The sequence below is a fragment of the Microcaecilia unicolor genome, chromosome 14, assembly GCF_901765095.1.
Source record: "Microcaecilia unicolor chromosome 14, aMicUni1.1, whole genome shotgun sequence".
NCBI lineage: Eukaryota > Metazoa > Chordata > Amphibia > Gymnophiona > Siphonopidae > Microcaecilia > Microcaecilia unicolor.
This window is the reverse complement of record NC_044044.1, coordinates 31,388,543-31,414,697: the sequence shown is the minus strand read 5'-3', so window position 1 is coordinate 31,414,697 and position 26,155 is coordinate 31,388,543. Positions and strand designations below refer to the sequence as shown.

Here is a 26,155-nt window from a genome sequence, read left to right as displayed (position 1 = left end):
CTAGGAATGATCAGTGAGAATAAGAGAAATGTCTCTTCCGTTCCTCTTCCCTGCACACAGCTCAGGATTTTGATGACATGTCTCCAGAATACACAGTACATCACTACAGATGTAGCCTGGTGGGGGGGGGGGGGGGGGGGGGGGGGGGGGTGGTCAGCGTGAGAGAGAAGGGCACAGCAATGGTCTTTATTCTCTAAGTGTCACCTAGTGAGATGGATGGTCTCTGTTCCCTGCAATACAGTGAGATAGAAACGCCTAGAAATGTGCTTTATTATCTGAACTTAAATGCAACTTTATTTTTTTTTTTAGTCTCTAGTAGAAAGAATGTGAAAGAGAAACACCCCTCCAGTACACACTGTGGTGAGAATACTGGAATGGGAGGGGGATTTGGAGTCCGCATCTTGGAAAATCCCCCACCCTTGGTCCCTCAACTTGTAGAATCCCTTCGTATATGCCGAGGCTCTTGGTCCCGCATCTTCTAGAATCCCCGCTCTTAGTTCTCAGCTGCATTGGGACTGAAATAGGATTCACCTGCTGTGTGACACGGATAAAAGTCGTGCGACGGCTCAGCTCCTTAAGTTTGGCAGCTCCCACGTAGGTGCAGGTGGAGCGGATTCCCCCAAGAATGTCCCTGATCGTATGCTCCACATCACCTTTGAAGGGAACTTCCACCGTCTTTCCCTCTGAAGCCCTAAGAAAAAGAAAAGGAATCGAATGTATCAAGTCCCTAATGGCTCCAGCTGGGTCTCTGCCCTTCCCTGCTGCTCTCTTGCCTCTATTTTTCCACCCACCGACGCTGCTTCTCTCTCTCTCAGAAACCCACTAAGACTCACCGGTACTCCGCCACGCCCCCAGCGTGGCGCTTCATGGCAGTTTCAGAACTCATTCCGTAGAAAAGTCTATATTTTTTCCCATTCTTCTCAATTGTGTCGCCGCCCGATTCTGTGTGTCCTGAAAACATTCCTCCCAGCATCACAAAGTCGGCTCCTGCACCTGAGAGACAAAGAGGCCAATTCAAGGGCTCCTGAATTTTGTTAGCTAAGCGCAAATTCTATAACGGCAATTAAGCACGTAATTGCCCGTTATGACATACTAGTGTAACTTACACCATCTTTGCAACAGTGTAAATGCAGCACCTGCCTGTGAACTGAATAAAGTACACACTAGAATAACTGGAACCCCACCTGCAGTTAATGCGCTTAGACGTTTCGTGTTCGCATTTTAGGGTCATAACATAATATAACAAGTGAGGAGCATTGGATCAGCATTACACCCATGTCTGGAGAAACAACCACCAACAAGGAAGAAAGAACAGATAGCAAGTCAGTCTATACAGATCTGCAATTCTTGTGAGGTTGGGTTATTAGGAGAGGGATGCAAGATAAGACAGAGAATACTAAAATGCCTCTGTATCGCTCCATGGTGCGACCTCAACTTGACTACTGCGTTCAGTTCTGGTCGCCGTATCTCAAAAAATATATAGTGGAATTAGAAAAGGCTCAAAGAAGAGCGACCAAAATGATGGAGGAGATGGAACTCCTCTCATATGAGGAAAGGCTAAAGAGGTTAGGGCTCTTCAGCTTGGAAAAGAGGCGGCTGAGGGAGGATATGATTGAGGCCTATAAAATCCAGAGTGGTGTCGATCAAGTAGAAGTAAATCGATTTTTTTTTTTTTTACTCATTCCAAAAGTACAAAGACAAGGGGACACTCAAAGTTACATGGAAATACTTTTAAAACAAACAGGAGGAAATATTTTTTTACTCAAAGAATAGTTAAGCTCAAACTCATTGCCAGAGGATGTGGTAACGGTGGTTAGTGTATCTGGGTTTAAAAAAAGGTTTGGACAAGTTCCTGGAGGAAAAATACATAGTCTGTTATTGGACATGGGGACGCAACTGGTTGCCCTGGGATTTGTAGTATGGAATGTTGCTACTCTGCGATTCTGCATGGAATCTTGTCACTCTTTAGGATTCTCTTTAGGGTTCTACATGGAATGTTGCTACTCTTTGAGATTCTGCACGGAATCTTGTCACTCTTTAGGATTCCAGAATCCTGATATTCTTTAGGGTTCTACATGGAATGTTGCTACTCTTTGAGATTCTGCATGGAATCTTGTCACTCTTTAGGATTCCAGAATCTTGATATTCTTTAGGGCTCTACATGGAATGTTGCTACTCTTTGAGATTCTGCACGGAATCTTGTCACTCTTTAGGATTCCAGAATCTTGATATTCTTTGGGGTTCTACATGGAATGTTGCTACTCTTTGAGAGTCTGCACGGAATCTTGTCACTCTTTAGGATTCCAGAATCTTGATATTCTTTGGGGTTCTACATGGAATGTTGCTACTCTTTGAGATTCTGCACGGAATCTTGTCACTCTTTAGGATTCCAGAATCCTGATATTCTTTGGGGTTCTACATGGAATGTTGCTACTCTTTGAGATTCTGCACGGAATCTTGTCACTCTTTAGGATTCTCTTTAGGGTTCTACATGGAATGTTGCTACTCTTTGAGATTCTGCATGGAATCTTGTCACTCTTTAGGATTCCAGAATCTTGATATTCTTTAGGGCTCTACATGGAATGTTGCTACTCTTTGAGATTCTGCACGGAATCTTGTCACTCTTTAGGATTCCAGAATCTTCGTATTCTTTGGGGTTCTACATGGAATGTTGCTACTCTTTGAGAGTCTGCATGGAATCTTGTCACTCTTTAGGATTCCAGAATCTTGATATTCTTTAGGGCTCTACATGGAATGTTGCTACTCTTTGAGATTCTGCACGGAATCTTGTCACTCTTTAGGATTCCAGAATCTTCGTATTCTTTGGGGTTCTACATGGAATGTTGCTACTCTTTGAGAGTCTGCATGGAATCTTGTCACTCTTTAGGATTCCAGAATCTTGATATTCTTTAGGGCTCTACATGGAATGTTGCTACTCTTTGAGATTCTGCACGGAATCTTGTCACTCTTTAGGATTCCAGAATCTTCGTATTCTTTGGGGTTCTACATGGAATGTTGCTACTCTTTGAGAGTCTGCACGGAATCTTGTCACTCTTTAGGATTCCAGAATCTTCCTATTCGTTGGGGTTCTACATGGAATGTTGCCATGATTTGGGTTTCTGCCTGGATTGGCCACTGTTTGGGAAACAGGATACTGGGCTAGATAGACCATTGGTCTGACCCAGTATGGCTTGTCTTATGCTCTTATACAATTAATATCTTACCAAAGGCCTTGGCTACATCACCTGGGCAGCAGCAGCCTCCATCCTACAAATAAATAAATAAATATATAATAGAAAGCTTTCCTCATACAGTCTCTACAAGTCAACACTGGACAACTGTACTAATCCATAGGGTGAATCAAGGCATCTTCTTGAAATATCTGTGCAGTTTATCAATATGACTGGACAGCCTGTGCTGGTTAGCACTGGGCTTACCGATATAATGTGTCCATTCAGGCCATGAGCAGCATCAGCGCACTCGATCACCGCGCTCAGCTGTGGGTATCCGACCCCCGTCTTTTTCCGGGTTGTACACACAGAGCCTGCACAAAGAAGCATCGGCACAAAGCTAGATCATCCCTAAATATTTCTTTTCTTTTGCTACAGATAAATCCGTAAGTGCTGTCAGGCTAACGTCTTTGTCCTGGGATAATTCCTGCTACTGCGGTTCTTCCAATATCACCCCTCACTCTGTTCTGGCTTTGTCGTTCCTGTCTCCCCAGGTGAACTTCTCGCTCTGTTTTTCCAGAATAATTACCTGGGCCGATTCCCACTTTAATGATATCAGCTCCTGAGAGGATAAGTTCTTCCACCATCTCCCCTGTGACCACGTTCCCTGCCTACAGTAATGAGAACAAGAGAAAAACAAGCAGAAATGCGTTCTGGGAATAGCCAGCGAACACATATGCCTTGTTATGAATGTCTGGTAGGGTTCTAAAAATAATAAGGATTTTGATATATAAAGATGTTAAGTATAATATACACACACCAGACCAAGCCTGCTTATTCACACCAAAGTTCAGAGCAGGAAGCAGGTCTCTAGATATACATCAAGAAGTCTTGACTGTCAGAGAATGACAAAGAATTATCTCTGTGTGCGTTGTATCGACAGGTATGCCTGTACACAGATTTCTTTGTCATTTGCCCACCAATCAAGACTTCTTCTTAGCTTTCCTCTCCTCACCGTGTGTCCTTCTTGCAAGCTGGTCTCTTGTTAGGCAGCGGGATGGGGTGGGCCACAGGGGCCATGGCTCCACCGATATTTCACCTAACACAGTATCGACTATTAGAAAGCTTGGAGGCAGAGCTGGAGCTGGGTTTGACACTCTCCCATAGCATAGGTACTAGTACTACTACTTATCATTTCTATAGTGCTACTAGACGTACGCAGCGCTGTACACTTGAACATGAAGAGACAGTCCCTGCTCAACAGCGCTTACAATCTAATCAGGACAGACAAACAAGGGATAAGGGAATTACTTAAGGTGGGAATGATAAAACAGACATGGGCACTGAACAAGTGAATAGGGGTTAGGAGCTGAAAGCAGCCTCAAAAAGGTGGGCTTTTAGCTTAGATTTGAAGACAGCCAGAGATGGAGCTTGACGTACCGGCTCAGGAGGTCTATTCCAGGCATATGGTGCAGCAAGATAAAAGGAACGGAGTCTGGAGTTAGCAGTGGAGGAGAAGGGTGCAGATAAGAGAGATTTACCCAGTGAACGGAGTTTCCGGGGAGGAACGTAGGGAGAGATGAGAGTGGGGAGGTACTGAAGAGCTGCAGAGTGAATGCACTTATAGGTCAATAAGAGGAGTTTGAACTGTATGCGGAAATGGATAGGGAGCCAGTGAAGTGACTTGAGGAGAGGGCTAAAATGAGCATAGTGACTCTGGCAGAATATAAGTCATGCAGTAGAATTTTGAACAGATTGGAGAGGAGAGAGATGGCTTAGTGGGAGACCTATGAGAAGCAAGTTGCAATAGTCTAAGCGAGAGGAAAAAAGAGTGTGGTGTTATTTTGGCTGCTCTTTCCGTTTGGAGGTTTAGTTAAGGGGTGTGCCTCTGGGATTCCAGGCGTTCTGCCAGTGGTGGAGAGACAGCTGCTGACAGAGCCTTCTATGCATTCATTCTGCAGCCCTTCATTATCTCTCCTTTTCTTCCCTCCTTGGGATTGCAGCTGCCCTTTTCCTCCACCATCAACTGCAGACTCTGTTTCAGGTGTATGGAAGGAATAGACTTCCTGAGTCAGTACGCCATGCTCGATCTCTGGTCCTATTCGAATCCAGGCTCAAAGCCCGAGGCTGCTTTGAACTCTTAGCCACTTATTCATCTGTTCGATACTTGTGTTGTTTTAATCTTTCCCATAATAAACGAAACTCCTTAACCTCTTATTCGTCCTGTTTGTCTGTTTTGAATAGATCATAAGCTCTGTAAAGCAGAGATCGTCCTGTTACGTGTTTTTGTACGGTGCTGTATATTATCTATTAGCACTACAGAAATGATAAGTAGTAACAGTAGAACTATCAGTTGTACTGAAGAGCTGCTGCCATTCTTACTCCAGGGCTGTGGATGGAGGGGTTGAGTATTAAGCAGCTCGCTTGAATAGTAAAGTCTATAAAAAGTGCATTGTTCTACAACACGCTTCCCGGAACTGTGAGGATGGAAAGCTGCGTTAGCTCATGTGTCAGCTGCAGCTGTCAAAATGGCCTTGGCCACACGGGGCTCCAGGGATAAAAGGAGATTCTACAGTTCGTCCTTTTGCAAGTGTTACTACAAGTTGGGTCACCTTTGATAATAGGGAGGAAAATTTCACATCTTAAAAGATTGTGAGAAAATATTGATTCGACCCAGAGGTGTCGGTAACGTTTTCTGTTTGTCAAAAGATTGTACCTTAACCAGACTGACCCTACACAAAGGGGCCATTTTGAGTAAATCCATCCCCAGTGCCATGGTCTCTCATAAGCTTAAACAAAGCTTTATGGCTGAAACAAGTAAGTCTCAGTCTAGAGGTTGTTTATAGTGTAGAGAAGCATCCCCCGGGGAGCTGTGTCCATCCCTCTTGTCTGTAAGGCAGCAAAGATACAGAAGGCTAGTTCCCATTTCTGCTCGATCCTACTATCCAGGCAGAAAAGTGGAGGGAAGAAAAAACATGCCCAGCTAAGCGATTATTCCTTCCCCAAATATGTGTTACCTGAACAAAGGAACCAGGTCACACAATGAGTATAAACACTGTAAGGTGTAATTTTGCTAGGCTCTAAACCTGCATTAACAAGGAACATATTCTGAAGTCCAGGCTTCTGGGAGAAACAGATATTACAATGTATTAAGTGCGTAGGGGATAAGTCTAGATACTGTACCATGATTGTGTGGTCAGGGAAGCGAGCACGTACATCCTTCACATACTGGACAAAGTGTTCCGAGTATCCGTTGGCGACATCCAGGCAGATGTAGCGGACCTGAGGCACTGCCTCCAGGATCTTCTCCATCTGTTCAAAGTCTGCCTGCCCTGTGCCTGAGCTGACAGCAACGTGCTGGGATATAAAGAGAATGAGTGTTGGGGGGAGGTGAAGAGCGAAAGGCCAAAGATGTAAAAATTAAGACGTCAGAGGCAAGGACTGGGACTCACCTGCAGACAATCGGGGTTCTCCGCAGCAAACGCTTTCCACTGATCCACTGTGTAATGCTTGTGAATGGCGGTGAACAGCGAAAACTACAGAGCAGAGAAACCGAGAGGAGGGATGTGAGAGACCCATCTGCCTGCTTAAACCACATGGAGTGGGCCCTTAACTGAGCAGTGCCACCGAGTATTGTTTCTACCTGCCCAGGTACAATTTGGGCAGTGCCAGCGTGGTCTGAGAGCAGTTGTGAGAAGCCGGCACTTATGTGATCACTGGCCATATCTATTTGTACAGTGGTGTTAAAAAGTCCTGCACCACCTGTGCGATAATGATAACTCATCTCTGACCAGCTTTCTGCCCAAATCTAAGGTGGAAATTATTGCATATCATATGCTATTTTATTCAGAATTCAAGTTTGCATCAGTTGTATGTGTTTTTTTCTGATATTTTTCGGTGCCTGTCATGGTTTTTATTCCGCCCGTTGGTGCTCCATTAGGAGATTCTAAATTTGATGCATTTAATGGCGTTGAGAGTTTTCCGACCAATGAACATGCTTTAGATTTTAGCCACGTTTTAAAGTTGATAAATTGTTTCAAACGGTCCTTTTCAAGGCCACAGAATTAACAAAAAAATAATTAATAAAAAAGTAAAAATAAATTTAACAGTGCTACCCTAACATTTGAACTTGTGATATACATAAAACTAGCTCTCAATAATATTAATATTATTAATAATAATATTACCTATCCACACACCTCCATTATTCTGCTAAGATTTACCTGTTTTTTCTCTATACTTTGCTTGTAATCCTATTACTATGTAAGCCGCATTGAACCTGCTACGAGTGGGAAAGTGCGGGGTACAAATGTAATAAATAAATAAATACTCCATCATTCACTTACTCCCTATGATTCCCATTTAAAAAAAAAATAAAAAGTTGTGAGCCTGTGAGCTCAGATATTACCTTACAGAGAGCCTGTGCCATCTCAAAAGTGCCCACAGTGTCCATGTTGGCTGCGATGATGGGGATCCCAGTGTAGGACTGTTTCGAATTGCGGAAAACGTAGGATCTTGTTAGCTCCACCTGCCAAAGCGCAAAGAAAGAAAAAAGGTAATTCAGGGGTCATTGAGGGGGGGGAGGAGAGAAGATCTATCTCACCATCCCCGTGATGAAGGCAAGACGTAGCATTACTCCACTGATGTTTATCGCTATGGAGGATGCAAGCATTACAAATTCTTGTCACACCCCTTATCTGTGTCACTTCGAAACTGATCTCATCGTCAGCCCCAACGTAAACATGATTCCATTTTTTTTTTTCAATTATTGTACAGTATGTGAGGGCATGAAACTTCTCTGAATGTGTGGCATGCTGAAAGTTGGCATGTCCTGAGGGAAAGGGAAACCGCAGGCAAGCTGTATCTAGAAGCTTTGCATGAAAGGTGAGATGACCCAAGGGGTGGTAGCATTTTGTGGGTTGGGGTATATCCCAAGGAAAGAACCTGTAGGTGATGTCCATGGGTGATTCAGTAAGGGTAATGAGCCGTGCACTAGGACTGGATTTGCCTAGGGGTAAGGCACTGCAAGCAAAATGTTTATGACGATATATATCCAACAATGCCTTTTGCAGAGGTATGGAAGTAAGGACAAAGTGTGTGGCCAGGTAGGGCTGCCTGGGGAGGGCGGAGGGGGAGGTTTGAGGTCTGGGTCAAATCAGAATAGGGAGTGACAACATGTGCACGTCTGTCTGTGAGGCCTCAGCGTTCGCCCCAATTAGCTTACAAGTACAGCCCTACATGCAGGTGTCATAACGATTAACGATACCCAGAAGTGTTTCAGTAAAGATACCCCAAAGGGGTCATGAAGTATGGACCGGGTACGACCTGGAAGAGACACTGCAGGTAATGCGAGACCAGATTTGATACAGTGGATTGGTTCAGTACTGGTTGGTCTCCTGAAGAAGTGCATTTGGTGTAATGTCTTACGTTGTATTTTTTAGTTTGTATGTATCGCTCCTAAACTTTGGATGTTATTTTATGTAAACTGCTATGAACGAGCATTTTTCTTGTAAAGTGTATACGAGTATTTTAATAAAGGACGAGGTGTATATGAACACATTGCAGTAAAAGTGAGGCATATCAGTATATGCAGAAATGATAAGACGTATCTGCACACGGTGCAGTATGAGTGAGATGTATTGAGATGTGTAACAGTAAGGGCGAGATGTTTACAGAAATATAGCAATATAAAAGTGAGGCAGTACAGTATGGGCGAAACATCTGGACATGGTGCAGTAAGAGTGAGGTGTATCGAGATGTGTAGCAGTAAGGGTGGGATGTAACACTAAGGCACATCTGGATGACACGCTATAAGGGTGGGACATATCCAGATGTGGTGCTGTAAGTCCAAGGCTTATAGTACAAAAAGGGTGAGGTGTATCCAGATGTGTTGCAGTAAGGGAAGGGCATATCCAGCTGTGAGGGGTATCGGGTGAGGTGTATCAGGATGAGTGATGATAAAGGTAAGACATGTCTCAAGGGCGTATTTGGATATAGTGCAGAAGAGACATATCTGGATGCAGGTGTATGGGGGACATATGGCAGTTAAAAGCGAGACCTATCCAGATGCGCTGCTGTGAAGACAAGGGTTGAGGAGTATCCAGGATATGTAATAGTATGGGCAAGGAACGTTTCGAGGGCTTATCTGAATTATGGTGTAGAAAGGGTGAGACGTATCTGGATGTGATGCCGTAAGGGTGAATTGTATTCGGATGTGTTGAAGTAAGGGCAAGATATATCCAGATGTGATGCTTGAAGTAGTACGAAGCAAGGCGATCAGGATATGCAACGGTGAGGGTGTGTCCCAAGGGAGAGAGGCATAGCACATTGTCTCAGGGATTATTGTGGAAGGGGTCTAGTAGGAGACCAAGGAAAAGTGGAGAGTTTGTATCAGTGGGGTCCAGTAGGAGACCAAGGAGAAAGTAGAGAGTTTGGGTCACTCATATAAAGAAGAATTATTAAATTCTTCTGATGATTAGAGCTGTAATCTTGGAGGGAATGAACTGTAACTGCTGAACAAGAATGTACTATACTGGACCTTGAGCCTAGACATGAAACCATGCATAAAAGAGGACATGTCTGTAGTCTAGCCAAAGAAGGTGTGCTGAAAATGTTACAAGCAACGTGTGAGAAAGAGAAGTATATTGTTTGCCAATGGAGGAGGGTGAATAGTGGAGTGCCGCAGGGATCTGTAGTGGGACTGGTACTATTTAATATATTTATAAATGATCTGGAAATCAAATCGACAAGTGAGCTGATTAAATTTGCAGATGACACAGAACTATTCGAAGTTGTCAAAGCACATGTGGACTGTGAAAAATTGAAGGAAGTCCTTAGGAAACTGGGAAGCTAGGCATCCAAATGGCAGATGAAATTTAATGTGGACAAATGCAAAGTGATGCACGTGGGAAGAATAATCCAAATCTTAGTTACTTGATGCTAGGGTCTACCTTAGGAGTCAGCACCCAAGAAAAAGATCTGCCCATTGTGGCAGCGGCCAGAAAAGCAAACAGGATGCTAGGAATTATTAGGAAAGGGATGTTGACTAAAACTGAAAATGCTATAATACCTCTGTATTGCTCTGTGGTGCGACCTCACCATGAGTATTGCATCCAGTTCTGGTCACAGTATTTTTTTAAAAATGTAGCTGAATTAGAAAAGGTTCAAAGAAGAGCGATCAGAATGATAAAGGGGGTGGAACTCCTTCCTTATGAGAAAAGGCTAAAGCGATTAGGGCTCTTCAACTTGGAAAAAAGACGTCTGAGGGGAGATATGATTGAAGTCTACAAAATCCTGAGTGGTGTAGCACAGGTAAAAAGTGAATCGGTTTTTTTTTTTACTCTTTCAAAAAGTACAAAGACCAGGTGACACTCAGTGAAAATACTTTTAAAACAAATATAGGTAAATATTTTTTCATTCAAAGAATAGTTAAGCTCTGAAACTTGTTGCCAGAGGATATTGTAACTGTGGTTAGCGTATCCAGGTTTTTAAATGGTTTGGACAAATTCTTGGAAGGAAAAGTCCGTAGTCTGCTATTGAGATAGACATGGGGGAAGCCGTTGCTTGGAATGTTACAATTATTTGGGTTTCTGCCAAGTACTTGTAACCTGGATTGGCCACTATTGGAAGCAGGATACTGGGCTAGATGGACTATTGGTCTGACCCAGCATGGTTATGTTCTTAAGTAATGTGCAGTCATGGTTGATTATTGCTAATAAAAAGCCGGAGTGGCGAAGGGAATTCAGAAGTTAGTCAAGCACAGCTGCGAGACTGCTTCCCTGAGCCTTTAGCCATATATATATTTTGGTGTCTGGTTTAGCAAGACGCAAGGGCCGAGGATACATAGCTTGGGTACCCGTGCCAGAACCGGACAACATTATCAGGCAAGGCCATCAGGATATGCAACAGTGAGGGTATGTCCCAAGGGAGAGAGGCGTAACGCACAGGGATATCAGGCAAGACGATCAGGATTTATAACGGTGAGGGCGTGTGCCAAGGGCAAGAGGTGTAGCATAGTGTCTCAAGTGATGGCGAAGGCACAGTCCCCAGCGATGAGCACCGCTCTCACCTCGCTGCGTGACTTCAGCGTGCTTCGCTTTGGCCTCAGCAGGACATCCTTGAAGTCGAGCTTGACATCATTGTCAATGCGTGGCATTTTTTTAGTAGCAGTTGTCACAAAATGGGCCAAAGCAAGAGGGTAAAAAAAACCCAACACAGGTCCACAGCAAGAAGTTCTCAGGGATACACTCTTTCCCAAAATCTGTTCGATGACACCACTGTCTCCTTCACACAGCGTGCAGTGGCAAACGATGTCAACGGAATGGGTCGTCAAATCTGGCACATGCCACGTGGGCGCGGTCCTCCACCATAGACCGTAAATTTTCCTTTTCTTTTTAAATCTTCTTCTCCCAACTTCTTTTGCTTTGGGGTCCACCAGGCGTAAGAGGGGGCTGCGTACTTAGGGGTTTTGTGTGCAGTCTGGCGCAGAGAGGCGTTGACCTTCAAAGGGTTACAGGTGAGTTGTGTCACTCCTTGACTGTAAAAATAATAAAATAATAATACAAAATAAAGAGGAAAAGCTGTCAGTAAGTACAATAAAAGTTAAAAACCATCAGCAAGGACTCTTGCACTGCAGGTAACGAGTCCCCTCTCTGCACTCAGCGCGCGGAAGGATATATACGGATTGTTCTGAAATAGAGCTCTAGACCCGTCGCGCGCGCGCAGTTGCCCGAAGAGGGAATGAGACAGTAAAGCAGAAAGCAAGGGCAGGTCTTCGCCTCCTCGGCTACATAGCTCCACCCATCCTCCTGGGCCTTCAGCCAATAAGCTTCAAGAACTCTTGGCGACAAGCCGGCCAGAGCGAGGCTTGAGACGCTACCTTAGCACCCTCTTCTCGAGAGCTTCCGGCGAGTGGCCACCTGGAAATGCCCCGCATCCGGTCTCCTTTGATGGGGGCGGAAGTACCGACTTGAACCAATCAGGCACTTGGCAGGCTAGTGAGCGGATCAATCTAAGCTGGTTGGGGGCGGGTGCTGCTGCTGTCTGTGCTCGTGCAGGCGGTGGGATTTGGACTCAGGGTCATCATCACATAGCTGCGGCGGGGCAGTGGTGGTGTGTCTGTCTCCGGAAGCGGAAGTGCTGTGTTAATCCGCCGGTAGCTGCAGCAGCCTTGGAGTGGTGGAGCTTCTTAGCCGGTGCAGAGATGTTAATCAAAGTGAAAGTGAGTCTTTCTTTTCCCAGTTTTCTGGCTGGTAGTTCAGGGAACCTCCTGGGTGATGCTAGTTGTGCATAGCTTGGTTTCCCATGATGCACGGCGGGAGGATCATGGGGAGCTCTGAGTGTGGATTCAGCCCTTGTAGCTGCCTTGTTTTCTGGAGGTTCCAAGCTGGAAACTTTTTTGGCTGGGCCTGGGTTTGAACTTGCATCGCAAAGCAGTGTGGGATTTGTAGTGCCAGATCCTGTCTATGGACATCACTGTTGCAGGTCCCATAATGCACCAGGATGGAGTGGCCAACAATCCAGGACCATCCCAAAATCTCTAGCCAGGAAATTTGCTATCTCTGCAATCATAACTGCTGGCTGGAGCCTATGAACACCACCAGTTTTTTTGAACATTTTCTGCTGCATATGATTAAAAGCACACACATTCCCATACTTTTTGATTAGTTGGTTTCAGCTGCAGGCTGGAAAAATGTTCTCTGCAGTTAAGGTATAATTATTAAAACTAAAACTCAGAATGCAGTTGAGCTAAATAGAGGCCTACATTTTTTTCCCCAGAAAAATTACTTAGCTAACTAAACTAGGAGGCTTCCAGGATGATGATGGAGCACCTTTAGGAGATGAGGGTAGGGAATTTTGGCCATATCTCCATCAAAGCACAAAAATAAATGTTAGTAAAAAGTAATGCATTTAAATTGATTTATTTCTGTGCATGCAACTTCAACATGGCAACCACACTACTGTCTCCAACAGTGCTGTTTTGGAGGGATAGATGTTTATTCATTGTTTGCTGCTTTTCCCTAGAAATCAGGTTATAAATACTGTCAGTGTCTGTGTATTTCTAGAATACCTTGCCAATTTTAGTTGAAAGTGGTTTACTTTTTTAAGGTATTATAAATTATATGGTCAAGTTAGGGAAGGATCTTGATCCTACCTCCAGAATTATATATTTTTCTCTTTTATTACAGACCCTGACTGGCAAGGAGATTGAGATTGATATTGAACCCACAGATAAGGTATTAGGTTCTTTGCAAACCTTAACAAGATTCTCTCCTCCTCTCCCCCCCCCACCCTTCATAATAATGATATCTCTTTCTCTCATGAGTAAACTCCTCAAATCCTCTTCTTTCTCAACAAGATAGCAAGCATTATGGAATGAAGAAATTAAGTTATGGACACAGCTAGTGGATTAGATCTTGGGGAAAGAGGGCAGGGCTGGTTTAACCATTAGATAGACAAGGTGGTCACCTTCCGTGGCAGCTTCTGATAGATGACAAAGAGCAGCTAACCTGCCCTTATTCAGGACAGCGGCTAAAAGTAACATACAATCAATAAACAAGTTCTTGAACAATAACAGGCAAAACAATGATATCATGAACCACTAAAAGTCCAAAACTTCCCAAGTACAGTAGACCAGACATAATAAATATGGCTTTCAGGCTTTCCATAGTGAATACACATGGGAGAGATTTGTATGAGCTGCCTCCATTGTATGCATATCTCTCCAGAGACAGCAGGAGATGCAGGCACACCTTTTGGTGACATTTCCTGATAGATCCAGTGTGCTAATACTCTCCTTTGCTAGCAAAGTAAGCCTTTTGGCGTACTGGCTGTGTGTGGGACTTCCCGTGCACAGTGTAACTCCCCTTGTCTAAACAGTTGATTTTTTTAACCACTCTAGTCAAGTTGTTGCTGTCCTTTCCTCACAGCAAAACTCCCCGGTTTTGGGGGGGGAGGGGGGGACGGGAATTACTTTTCAGCACAGCAGGAAAAAAAAAAAAAAAAAAATATGCAAATTTGACTTACATAAACAGGGCTGTGAAGTCACTACACCAAATCTTTGACTCCTACTATGTATAGTAAATCTGAGAGAAATTTGATTAATTACAGAAACGCAGGATATTTATGTACAAAATTAGGACTAATAGACCACAGAATATATTTATTTGAAGTCTGAACAAGGAAATTGAACAAAAAATATATTCATTTGAAGTCTGAACAAAGAAATTGAACAAAAATATATCTAGAAAATGATAAATTTACCACATATTATAGTTTTCTTTTGAAGCTGGTGTTGGTACATCTTTTACCAACCCAACTCCTGAGTTCTGTGCAAAATCGACTGGCTGGGTGTTCACTGATAAGGAGTAGCCTAGGTCAGTGGTTCTCAACCAAACCCCCTTGACTTGAACCCGGGAGTCATTGATTGCACGGGAAGGAGGGCATTGCATAGTGACTCAGCGGGTCTGGCACAGCTTTTGGGGTAGCAGATGCACCACTAAGGCCTAGTAGGTTGGTAGTAAAGGACTTACACAGTGAACTCATTATCTGTGTCTTTTTTTTTCCTTAAGGTGGAGAGAATAAAGGAGCGTGTGGAGGAGAAAGAAGGGATCCCTCCCCAGCAGCAGAGGCTCATCTATAGTGGAAAGCAAATGTATGCACCAGTGGTGGGAGGGAGATGGGGAAGTACAAAGGATAATAGGAGGAAGGAGGTGGGGATGTGGTAAATGATGAGAGAAGGGGTATCGTGAGACGGCATGGAAGATGTGGGTGGTTTAGTTGGGTTGAGGGGCAACAGTACTTTGCCTTTGCTGTTCCTCTCACTGTTTCTGTTCTTCCTTCTCCACAGGAATGATGAGAAGACGGCACTGGATTACAAGATCCAGGGAGGTTCTGTGCTGCATCTGGTGCTGGCATTGAGGGGGGGCCTTCGACGGTGACAGGGAGACCCACGAGACCTTGCACATTTCACCACACCCCGTCGCTCAGTTCTGCTTGGGGAAACATGGGAAGGGAGGGGGTTTTGTTCTTTTTCCCAGTAGGGTGGAAGGGGAGACTGTTTTGATTCCCTAGATGGAATGAACCTGTGTTGTTTGCAAGTTTGTTTTTTTTTCGTTGTACATTTGTAGTGTCCTGGGCACTGTGTTCTCATTTGCAAATAAAGATATTTCACTGCAGACTGTGTTACTCACTTTCTATGCACCAACTTCACTTCCAGTTAAGGAATAATGTGTACAGTGCTGTGTATGTCTGGTAGTGCTATAGAAATTAGTAGTAGTAGTAGTATTTATTTTTAAAACTTGTATACCACCTATGACTAGGTGGTTTCCATAAAAGTGGGAAGTTACCTTTCTGTGGTTTTTGCAACTACATTCAAAGCGGTTTATATAGTATATACAGGTACTTATTTGTACCTGGGGCAATGGAGGGTTAAGTGACTTGCCCAGAGCCACAAGGAGATGCAGTGGGAATTGAACCCAGTTCCCCAGGATCAAAGTCTGCTGCACTAACCACTAGGCTACTCCTCCACTAGCAACATTCCGTGTAAAATCTCAAATAGGGAAATGGGACTTTATACTGTCTTTCTGTGGTTTTTGCAACTACATTCAAAGCGGTTTACATATATTCAGGTACTTATTTTGTACCATGGGCAATGGAGGGTTAAGTGACACCCAGAGTCAGAAGGAGCTGCAGTGGGAATTGAACCCAGTTCCCCAGAATCGGAGTCCGCTGCACTAACCACTAGGCTACTCCTCCACTCATTTCACCAATAAGAGCCAACCTCATCAGTGATGTCACAATGGCTTGATTGCCCGATACTTGGCTCACGTCTGATATTGTGATGTCATAAGGGAAATGGGACTTGATACACTGTCTTTCTGTGGTTTTTGCAACTACATTCAAAGCGGTTTATATAGTATATACAGGTACTTATTTGTACCTGGGGCAATGGAGGGTTAGGTGACTTGCCCAGGATCACAAGGAGGAACCCAGCTCCCCAGGATCAAGGTCCGCTCCACTAACCACTAGGCTGCTCCTCCATTCATTCACAATCAAAAAAAAAAAAAATGACAGACCAAGAAAAGAGAATAACATTATCCAGCATAAAATGAGATATCCATGTACAGTTACCAAAATGCAGTCACAAATAATTGTGTTTTCCAAAGTTTATTGAACTGCATAAATTAGAGCATTGACAAAGCCGGCCAGTAGTAGAATAACTTTAATGTGTAACGGTACCAATTGAAACTCTGCTGAGCAAACTATCTCTATGTATGTTGTGAACCCATTTCTATAAGGCAGAGAGACCCCAGAACTTTCCAGCTTTAATGCACACTGGTTCCATGCCTGTATATAGCACAAAACCATAATCTTTAAGCGTCAAACCAAACTTCCTTCGTTCCTAGACTTCTGTTTCTTGTATGCCACTTATTTATCAAAACATTATGTGTAATTATCATCCTGTCACATTTGTGTTTTACGTAACTGAAGTATGGCTTAAAGTATCAACATGTGTCCCGTTGTTTTGCTCTGTTATTAGACTTACCCAGGATAAATCATCAGGAGAATCCACACTCTTCCTGAGATCCCTGCCCTTGCTTTTTCTTAACAAAGAAATCCACCCAAGGCAGTACAAACAGGTGTCGCTGGCACCTACGATAACCAATGGCAGTGTAGACTTAGTGAAACTAAGCAGATTACATTATATGAATACTCTGATGCAGTGTCAGCAACTGTAGATGTTTCATGTAACGTACAACGGCAGCAGAAGGAACATGCATTTAGGATATTTGGAGGCTTATTTTCAAAGCACTTAGCCTCCCAAAGTTCCATAGAAACCTATGGAACTTAGCCTCCCAAAGTGCTTTGAAAATATGCCTCTTTGTCGGGAAAACAACAGGACAAAGCCTTTGGAGAAGGATTGTAGGTACAGTTAAGTACATAACATAGTAGATGACGGCAGAAAAAGACCTGCACGGTCCATCCAGTCTGCCCAACAAGATAAACTCATATGTGTTTACCTTACCTTGATTTGTACCTGCCTTTTTCAGGGCACAGACCGTACAAGTCTGCCCAGCGGTATTCCCGCCTCCCATGACTGGCTCCGGCACAGACCGTATAAGTCTGCCCTCCACTATACTCGCCTCCCAACCACCAACCTTTCTTCCCCCACCTGCTCCGCCACCCACTTTCGGCTAAGCTTGTTTGAATTCCGTTACCGTTTTCATCTCCACCACCTCCCGCGGGAGGGCATTCCAAGTATCCACCACCCTCTCCGTGAAAAAATACTTCCTGACATCTTTCCTGAGTCTGCCCCCCTTCAATCTCATTTCATGTCCTCTCGTTCTACCGCCTTCCCATCTCCGGAAAAGATTTTTTTGCGGATTAATACCTTTCAAGTATTTGAACGTCTGTATCATATCACCCCTGTTCCTCCTTTCCTCTAGGGTATACATGTTCAGGTACAGTATATGCAGTTGGTGTCAGTTACAGCAGAGCTTCCCAGATGGGGTTGTTACCCCCTCACATATGGTCCTAACCTGGGCATATTGTACTGTTCTATGAACATAGGCAGTAGGAATTATTCTTGCTGTACACGGCCTGGGGTGAATTTTGTCAAAGAGGAAGTAAATAAAGCCTATGGTGTATAGACATCATTGGGCCACAGTAACGGGGTCTTGGCCACAGCATATGAAGTGCTGGGTGACCGGGTCTGTGGCAGTCCCCTCTCCTGATGAGTGTGAGTGACTAGCAAGACGGCCACTACAGCCGTGAAAGGTTTGGGAGAAGAGCCAGGCTTTTCAGCTGCTTTCTGAAGTAGACGGTCTTCAGTTCCAGCAGGTGGGTATCACACTGCTGGTTTCCTTGGGCACGGTACAGTTAGGGATACTTTTCAGGAGGGCCGGAGAGGGGTAACCTAAGTACTAGTCTGCCCTGTTTCTTCTAAAGGCCTTGAATAGGAGAGATGGGGCCTTGACTGCTACACTCCTGGATCTTCTATGCTATAGCTAGGATGGTCAGGCATGCAATACTGCACATGTCCAGAGAGCATGCTGTGAGGTGCTGAAAGGCAGAGCATCAGCTGTTGTTGATTTTTTTTTTCTGTACTTGGCAGCGGAAGAGTTAAGCTTAGAGACTTGTGAGTCACACACAGATGATAGAGGTCATGCCCACACATACGGTAATTTCTATGATCTTCCCCCTTAGGAAGGTGGAGGAATCGAGGTGGTGGTGGCAGAGCCAGAGGAAGGCAAATAGTGACGGTTGACCGACATAATCAGACGACATTTGCAGGCAAAGTGCATTCTCAGATCTCCAGCGGGGAATGTCAACTTCTTCTGCATTTCTTTCCTCTTAATAGTTAAATGTCCAGGAAGCCAGAGCTGGTGGTCTTTGACTTGGGTGAGTATGAGAACCCATCAAACCCCCCCCCCCCCCCCAAACCCACACCAGACTCACAGACACAGGAGGAGCAGAGGTGTGATGCTCATCCATCCACCTTCTCTGTTTCTTTTTCCAGACTACACCCTCTGGCCATTCTGGGTGGATACCCATGTGGACCCGCCCTTCAGAAAGACCAGGTGAGTGGGAGGATGGGAAAGGTACTTCTGTTTGTCTCTACATCATCCTGTCTCCTCTGGTGTTTTTTCTGACATATGCTTTTGTGTCCGACATATTCATGTTACTATCGAGTGACTGTTATATTGTACTGTTATATGAACATAGGCAGTAGGAATTATTCTTGCTGTACACGGCCTGGGGTGAATTTTGTCATCATATTTACAATGTGATGCTGCCTGGTTCATGTCAGCAAGCAATACCCAGTAGAGGGGTTTGTAGCATAATGTGAAAAACAGATTGAGTTGTGCACTTTGGGGTACAGAAATCCGAAGAAGTAGTGAGAGTCTGATGTGCACGGCCCAGGAGAGGGACCCCAGGATGAGAGAGCTAAAGATCTCAAGCAAGCAAAACCAGTGGGCTAAGATTGGACGAGAGGAATCCCTGGTTGCATAGGGAGAGACAGAACCTCTGGCCAAGCACTGGTGAGGCCTGTGTAATATAGTTATTAGAGAATTGCATCATTCAAACTGCTTCCTTCAGCCTCTTCTTTCCATGGAAAGCACACGTACCAAGTCGCATGCACAGAAACAAATGTACACACACACACTAGCCTTCCACCCCCCCCCCCCCCCCCGACAAATATACACATGCATTTAGAGGGTTTGGAAAGAATTCCAAGAGCCTTGCTCTGCATTCTTTCCCCACTTGTTATTCTGTCTCGGGACAGAGAGAGAGGGTCTTAACCAGAAATCCTATGGGATTAAAGACTTAAAGCTCTAAATCTGTGAGGAAAAGAGAGACAATGGTAGGATCAGATTATTCATCTACCTGTATTTCTGCATCTGCCCCTCTTGCTCTTGAATTTCCTTGCTGCTAAAAATGTTTGCCTCGTGCATTAAAAGGAACAGGGCTGGCTTAAACATTCGGCAATTCATCTAGGGTGGCAGCTTCTGAAAGGGGGGAGCAAAGAGCAACCAGAGACAAACTCAAATAACCATCAGGCATGTATGTTTACTGCAGGGAGGGTGTATAATTTCAGATATTCCATTTAATGGTTTTTAGAAATTGTTCTTCTTAGGTGTACACACAGAAAACAAAAGTTCAATGTTTAAAAGTATGACGTCTATGAGTTTTTACAGGATTGTTTAGGGATGGGTGATAGGATAGTCATAATCAGGGCTTTTTTGTGGGGGTACTGAGTACCGGCACCTTTTCCATTGTCTGCTAAAATTGACCCATGGACCCCAAGTTTTCATGAATGAGCTCAGGCTCTACACACCAATTCTGCCTTGTCATAGGTTCTGTGACTGGTTTCAGGGGGCCTGGCTATTATGGGGTGGATCCCTCAGTGATCACCCCACCCCTGAAGGGTGGCCTAGCATTTGAGTACCGGCCCCTTTTTTGCTAGAAAAGATGCACTGGTCATAATTATTGAGTTTAATTATGAGCATCTCGGGGGGGGGGGGGGGTTCTAGGGGCATGAAAGATGCAAGAATGAAGGGTTACCTAGAGCAGTGCTTAACAACATTTTTGGACCGAGACCCCATGGTGGCAGCCACAGCATTGTCTGTGACCACGCCAAGGTGCATTGTGATGACGTGACTACGTACTATCCATTTGGTGTCGCAACCTACAGTTTGGGGAGCCCTGGCCTAGGGCATCTAAAATCTCTGTCCCAGCCCTAGGTAGGAAATGTGTCTTCCCAGAAAGGTGGAGGACACTTGGAATGAGCTGCCATGTCCTCTGATGGTTTGAAAAGGTGCAACTAATTGGTAGAGTAGGTCAAACCAGGAATTCTGAAAGTTGGCCTCTCACCTGCACAACGAGAGAACACAAAGTTCCATCCAGTTCAGATCAAAGCTCCACCGGGACCAGCATCCTGTCTCCAACAACGGCCAGTCTGGGTTAGATCCAAAATAAAGAATGAGGAGTTTCCCTCATTTCTCTGATGTACGCTCTCACTCTTTTCCAGTGATGGAACGGTTGTAGACCAGACGGGTCGCTTGATCAGGCTCTATAAAGATGTCCCTCAGGTTCTGGCAGAAATACATAAGCAAGGGATTCTCATAGCTGCTGCCTCCAGGTAACGTCTATTCACCATGATCCTCCTGAATTCTCCCGGTATTGTGTCCCTTCTCCTGTAGCTTCCTAGAAACTTGTCCAAGCTCACTCCAGCTGGGGGGGGGGGGGGCAGCAGGTTCCATGCACGGGCTCAGCTATGCTATCTTCTTGCAGGACTGGCGAGGTGAAAGGCGCTAACCAGCTGCTGCAGCTGTTCAGTCTGGATCATTACTTCTCACAGAAAGAGATATATCCTGGATGCAAGGTTAACCACTTCCAGAGGTGAGCTGTCTAGCTTTCCCCTTCCCCGATGAAAGGTGCAGATGAATGTAAGAAACCAGAGGCAGAACCTGACACTGGCCTTAACCTCCCATGCCATCCTGGGATATCCCTGCAGAGAGAAAGCAGCAGTGGAAGTCCCAGCATTCTCAGGGACTCATCCTGGGCAAAATTCCAAGGGAAGGTGGCAAGCTGGGGAGGACACTGATGGGTCAGGAGCTGTCACTTTTTCAGCTCTCTCTTTTTTGGTCTAACAAAGGGACCTACTACTATTACTTACCATTCCTTTAGTGTCACTAGACATACGCAGCGCTGTACACTAAATATGTGAGAGACAGTCCCTGCTTGACAATAGAAAATGGCCTCTCGGAAGATGTTCTGGTAGCAGGAATGCACAGGATTCCCAATTTTGGCCAGCACTTTGGCTATTGTATGTATTTTGTTACTGAATGCTGTCATTGGTGTGTTTTATGCATTATAAAATAAAACTTAAGAGAGAAAAAAATCAGAAAAAACATTTCTTTACTCAACATGTACTCTGGAATTCATTGCCAGAGAATGTGTGTAAAAGCGGTTAGTTTAGCAGGGCTTAAAAAAGGTTTGGATAATTTCCTAAAAGAAAAGGCCATAAGTCATCATTTATTTATTATTAGATTTACTGCCTTTTTGAAGGAATTCACCGAAGGCGGTGTACAGTAAGAATAGATGAGCAATAAGCAATAAAAATATTCAAATAACAATAAAAAGTATGGCATAGTTACTATTTACAATGTCAACACAATACGTAGTAGAACATTATAATTGATAGTGAAGGGTAAAGCAAAGATGTAACGTATACATAGGTAAGAAAGTAGGAAGCGTTGGAAAGTAAGGTGATTGATTTAAAGAAAGTTGCACATGAGGTCTGAGAGATGGTTAAATATTATCTCAGCTAGGTTAAGAGTGGATAAACATGTCCCGCTGCAGTATATGGACTTGAGAAAACCCACTGCTTATTTCTAGGATAAGCAACATTATTTCTATATAATATGAAGTTTGATGTCTAATTCTGCATTTTTACAGGATTGTTCTGGGAGGGTTGGCTTTGAGGTGATCATCTTGGTGGAGGGAGGGGCTCAAGGCTGAGGGTTTTCTAGGGCACCTGACCACCCTTACTCGAGCCCTGCTCAATTTCCGCCTCTGATTCTTGTGTTGGCTTTGCAGGATTCAGCAGAGAAGTGGGATCCCCTTTCAAAAGATGTTGTTTTTCGATGACGAGAGGAGGAACATCACAGACGTCAGTCGATTAGGTACCAGAGAAGGCGCTAAGGCAGCCGGGCTGGAAAGTTGCCGCTATTAGAAAAGGGCCAGATGCACTAAACTTAAGGAGCCAGCAACGTGGTTTTTAAACCAGTTCTAGCCAGGCTAGCGAGCAAGTAGTAAAACAAGACATGCACAAAAGGGTTCTCCGAGCCATTTTCCTGTCACGGTAGCAGCTAACGAAAACGGAATGCAAATGATCTAAAAGTTATTATAATCAGCTAATTAGTATTATAATGCGCATGCAAGGCAGATTCACAGCCGTTTTCCGACCCCATGCACCCTGGAAAACCTAACGGGAGGTCTATACCTCTCGTTGGGGCTGCTGTGAGCGGGACCCATGCAGAGGAGGACGCTCATTGCAAAAATCTGTAGGAAAAAAAACGCCCAACTGCTCATCAGGGATGTCCTTTCAAGTGCCTAACACTGACGTCCTTCACTCAAAAAAAAAAAAAGGACGTCCCTGACGAGCACTTGGACGTGTTTTTCTTACGACTAAGGTGCCCAAAATGACCACCGCCAGAGAGAATCGGGGATCGGGATGTGCGAGGACATCCAAATCAAAAGTATTTGGACGTCCCTTTCGATTATGCCCCTCCGGGTCTCTCTCAGCCAATCACAGTGTGTTTAGCTGTCACTGGTGTCAGCTAAACGCGCTGTGATAGGCTAAGAGAGATCTGGAGGGCATAATCGAAAGGGTCGTCCAAATACTTTTGATTTGGGCATCCTCGCACGTCCCGATCCCCGATTCTCTCTTTCTAGGGTCCCGCTCTCTCCCTCTGCTGCACAATACCCGTCAATTTATTGGTTGCAGACGGGTATTATACACGCAGCTTGTCTGTGTGTATGAAGCCGTCTTTGGCGTGCGCAGAGCAGCCAGCATAACGCTTGGCTGCTCTGCACGTGCTCAGCTGTCTGATTGGCTTCCCCTCCTTAGGAAGGAAATCGCATGCAAATGAGCTAACAGCGAGCAGCTCATTTGCATGCGATTTCCTTCGTGCATGCCCGTTTTTTTCTGATTCACTAAGGGATCGGTAAGGGAAGGGCTCTTTCCTTGGAGTTAGTGCATCTGGCCCTGACTCTACAGCCAGGGGCTCTCTGTCTCCTTTTCTCCTTCTCGTGGCCCCCCATCCCCCTCTTTTCCATTTCTTTCCACACCCCACCCTTGCTCCCTCTCGCCCTCCTTTTTCCTGCTGTTCTTCCTCACTTATTTGTTGTCTCTCTCTCTTTGTCTGTTCTAGGAGTGACCTGTGTTCTTGTCCAGGATGGGATGAGTCTGAAAATCCTGAAGGAGGCGCTGGAGATGTTTCCTCAATAACAAACTTAAAGGAACAGCCGAAGGCTGTATCCTCAGAGACCTGTCAGCCAAACTCCCCAGATTCAGTTTCTGGAAAACACCTTTATAGAGATGCCAAAACGCCCAGTTCCAGGCTGGAGATTTCAGGACAGTCCTGGTTTTGAACTTACATCCCAGAGAAGTTTGGGATTAGTAGTGCCTGCCCTTTAAATTCAATGCTGCAAGTCCCATAATGCATCAGGATGGGGTAGGGCCAGGGCCGCCAAGAGTGGGGGCAGGGAGGGCAAAATTTCCCCAGCCTGTTCTCCAAGGAGGGCCTGGTGCCAGGCCTTCAGAGGGTGCCAACAATCACCGCGGATACAGGAACAAAAACGTTTTACCGCCCTGCGGGAATGGTAAAAAGTTTTGCTCCCAGAGTAAAAAAAAAATCTCTTCCTCCCCGCAGGTCTCACCTACAGGATCCTGCAGCTGGCAGCGATTCACAGTCAGAGGCCGTCTCCGTGGCCTTCCTTCTGCTATATCCCACCTTCTCAACTGCAACTGCAGTAGAGAGAGGGCGGGATGCGGCAAAAGGGAGGCCAAGGCCACAGAGACAGTGGGTAACAGGGACGAGGGGGGCAGCAGTGCGGAGGGGGGGGGGGGTCCCAAAGAAATTTTGCTCGGGCTCAGCTTTGTTTCTCAGGAGCCCTATGTAGGGCTCTCCCAAAATCTGCAGCCTGGAACTGGGGCAACTTGGCACCTCTGCCTTTCCTTCCCCTCCTTCCCATAATACTGCTCTCCTAATCAAGAAAATGTGTGCATTTTACAATTAATAAAAAATATTCTTTAGCTCACTGCGTGCAAGTAGCATTTCCTTTGCTCTTATATTTCTGTTAACCTGGTCTTTCTTTCTCCCATGTCAAGAGGCAAAAAAAAACCAACTTAACGGCCAGCCTGGAATTTTATGTTGTTTTTTTAAGTAGAGGAGTGTGGTAGCCGTGTTAGTCCACTCTTAAGGTTATCAATAGAAATCAAACAAAATAAAACATGGAAAAGAAAATAAGATGATACCTTTTTTATTGGACATAACTTAATACATTTCTTGATTAGCTTTCGAAGGTTGCCCTTCTTCCTCAGAAATAAGCACATTTGCTTATTTCCGATCTGAGGAAGAAGGGCAATCTTCGAAAGCTAATCAAGAAATGTATTAAGTTATGTCCAATAAAAAAGGTATCATCTTATTTTCTTTTCCATGTTGTTTTTTTTTTAATTCCATGGCATAAAATGTATTGAGATGAAAACTTCCGGAGGGGTCCTATCCTTAGTGTCTAGCAAAGAAAGAGGTTTGGTGGCACCATTCTAGACTGATGGACCAACAGATTGGCAAATTGTCTTTTAAAGCTACCTCAATAAATTGTCAGTGTATAAGATGCCACCTGCCTTTATGGTGTATTAAAGTGGAGATCAGTGACATCTGTTAGGGTCCCTAGTTATCTTCCTCTGATGGCAGAAGTTGTTTATCATATTTGTTATTTTCATCATAGAGCTCAAAGCAATGTGAAAAATGTCAAAGTTACAATATGGAGGCGGGGCCTGAGTGGAGGAGTGGCCTAGTGGTTAGGGTGGTGGACTTTGGTCCTGAGGAACTGAGTTCAATTCCCACTTCAGGCACAGGCAGCTCCTTGTGACTCTGGGCAAGTCACTTAACCCTCCATTGCCCCAGGTAAGCCGCATTGAGCCTGCCACGAGTGGGAAAGCGCGGGGTACAAATGTAACAAAAAAAAACCTGGTGGTAACTGGTCATTACCGCCGGTCTCAGACCGCCGGAAATGGTGCGCGCTCCAGCCAGAACTACTGCCGGTGGTAGTTACTACTACGAAACTACAAATGATTTCTACAGCGCTACCAGTGGTACGCAGTGCTTCACAATTAAACATGAAGAAAAGACAGTCCCTGCTCAAAAGAGCTTACAATCTAAATCAGGACAGACAGGACAAATAAGGAATAAGGGTAGGCAGTGGCGTAGCTACAGGTGGGCCTGGGTGCAGTCTTGCTGTGGAAATCCCCAAACCCCACCAGCTAAAGCTTTCCTCCTTCTCAGGCAGCCAATGCTCATCTAAATGGCAGCTGGCACCACACACCGGCCCCTCTCCACATTTCACCCGTGCAAAAGCACTGAGCATATACGGACTCCTGGCAGCGGGGTCAGCTCAAGTCAAGTGCCTGCCAGCTGCTGTTTGGAAGAGCTTTGGCTGCCCGAGGAGGAGGAAATCTTCAGCTGTGCAGTTTGGGGATCCCCACCAGCTAAGGTATTTAATAATTTGTGTTTGAAGGTAGGGGGAGAGGCAGAATGCAGAGAACAGCGCAGAAGGGGCTGAATTCTGTGCCCCTCCATTCTGGGCTCAGGCCCACCCAAAATTGGCTGTCTGGCTACGCTCCACATAAGGAAAGGGGACTAATTGAAGAGAGGAAGACAAGATAAAGGTTAGGAGCAGGTAGTTCCATTTTA

The 26,155-nt window shown here is 44.9% G+C and overlaps 3 protein-coding genes across 3 annotated transcripts; 2 read left to right on the top strand and 1 right to left on the bottom strand.

Moving 5' to 3' along the window:
- Window positions 1-276: 276 nt before the first annotated feature.
- On the bottom strand, window positions 277-11,895 carry GMPR2 (guanosine monophosphate reductase 2). Its single transcript, XM_030186939.1, has 9 exons — window positions 11,239-11,895; window positions 7,579-7,698; window positions 6,623-6,706; window positions 6,354-6,527; window positions 3,760-3,841; window positions 3,438-3,544; window positions 3,225-3,267; window positions 834-993; window positions 277-691 (listed from the first exon to the last, which is right to left on the bottom strand). The coding sequence occupies exons 1-9, from the start codon at window positions 11,323-11,325 to the stop codon at window positions 313-315; spliced, it is 1,236 nt and encodes a 411-aa protein (XP_030042799.1). The 5' UTR covers window positions 11,326-11,895; the 3' UTR covers window positions 277-312.
- A 280-nt stretch (window positions 11,896-12,175) lies between these two features.
- Window positions 12,176-15,346, top strand: NEDD8 (NEDD8 ubiquitin like modifier). Its single transcript, XM_030188278.1, has 4 exons — window positions 12,176-12,390; window positions 13,358-13,405; window positions 14,741-14,823; window positions 15,019-15,346. Exons 1-4 carry the CDS (start codon window positions 12,373-12,375, stop codon window positions 15,107-15,109), a joined length of 240 nt encoding a protein of 79 aa, XP_030044138.1. The 5' UTR covers window positions 12,176-12,372; the 3' UTR covers window positions 15,110-15,346.
- A 3,002-nt stretch (window positions 15,347-18,348) lies between these two features.
- LOC115458367 (magnesium-dependent phosphatase 1-like) lies at window positions 18,349-24,500 on the top strand. The gene is made up of 6 exons (XM_030188277.1): window positions 18,349-18,572; window positions 18,691-18,751; window positions 20,704-20,814; window positions 20,967-21,074; window positions 22,275-22,360; window positions 23,612-24,500. Exons 1-6 carry the CDS (start codon window positions 18,536-18,538, stop codon window positions 23,686-23,688), a joined length of 480 nt encoding a protein of 159 aa, XP_030044137.1. The 5' UTR covers window positions 18,349-18,535; the 3' UTR covers window positions 23,689-24,500.
- The last annotated feature ends 1,655 nt before the right edge of the window (window positions 24,501-26,155 follow it).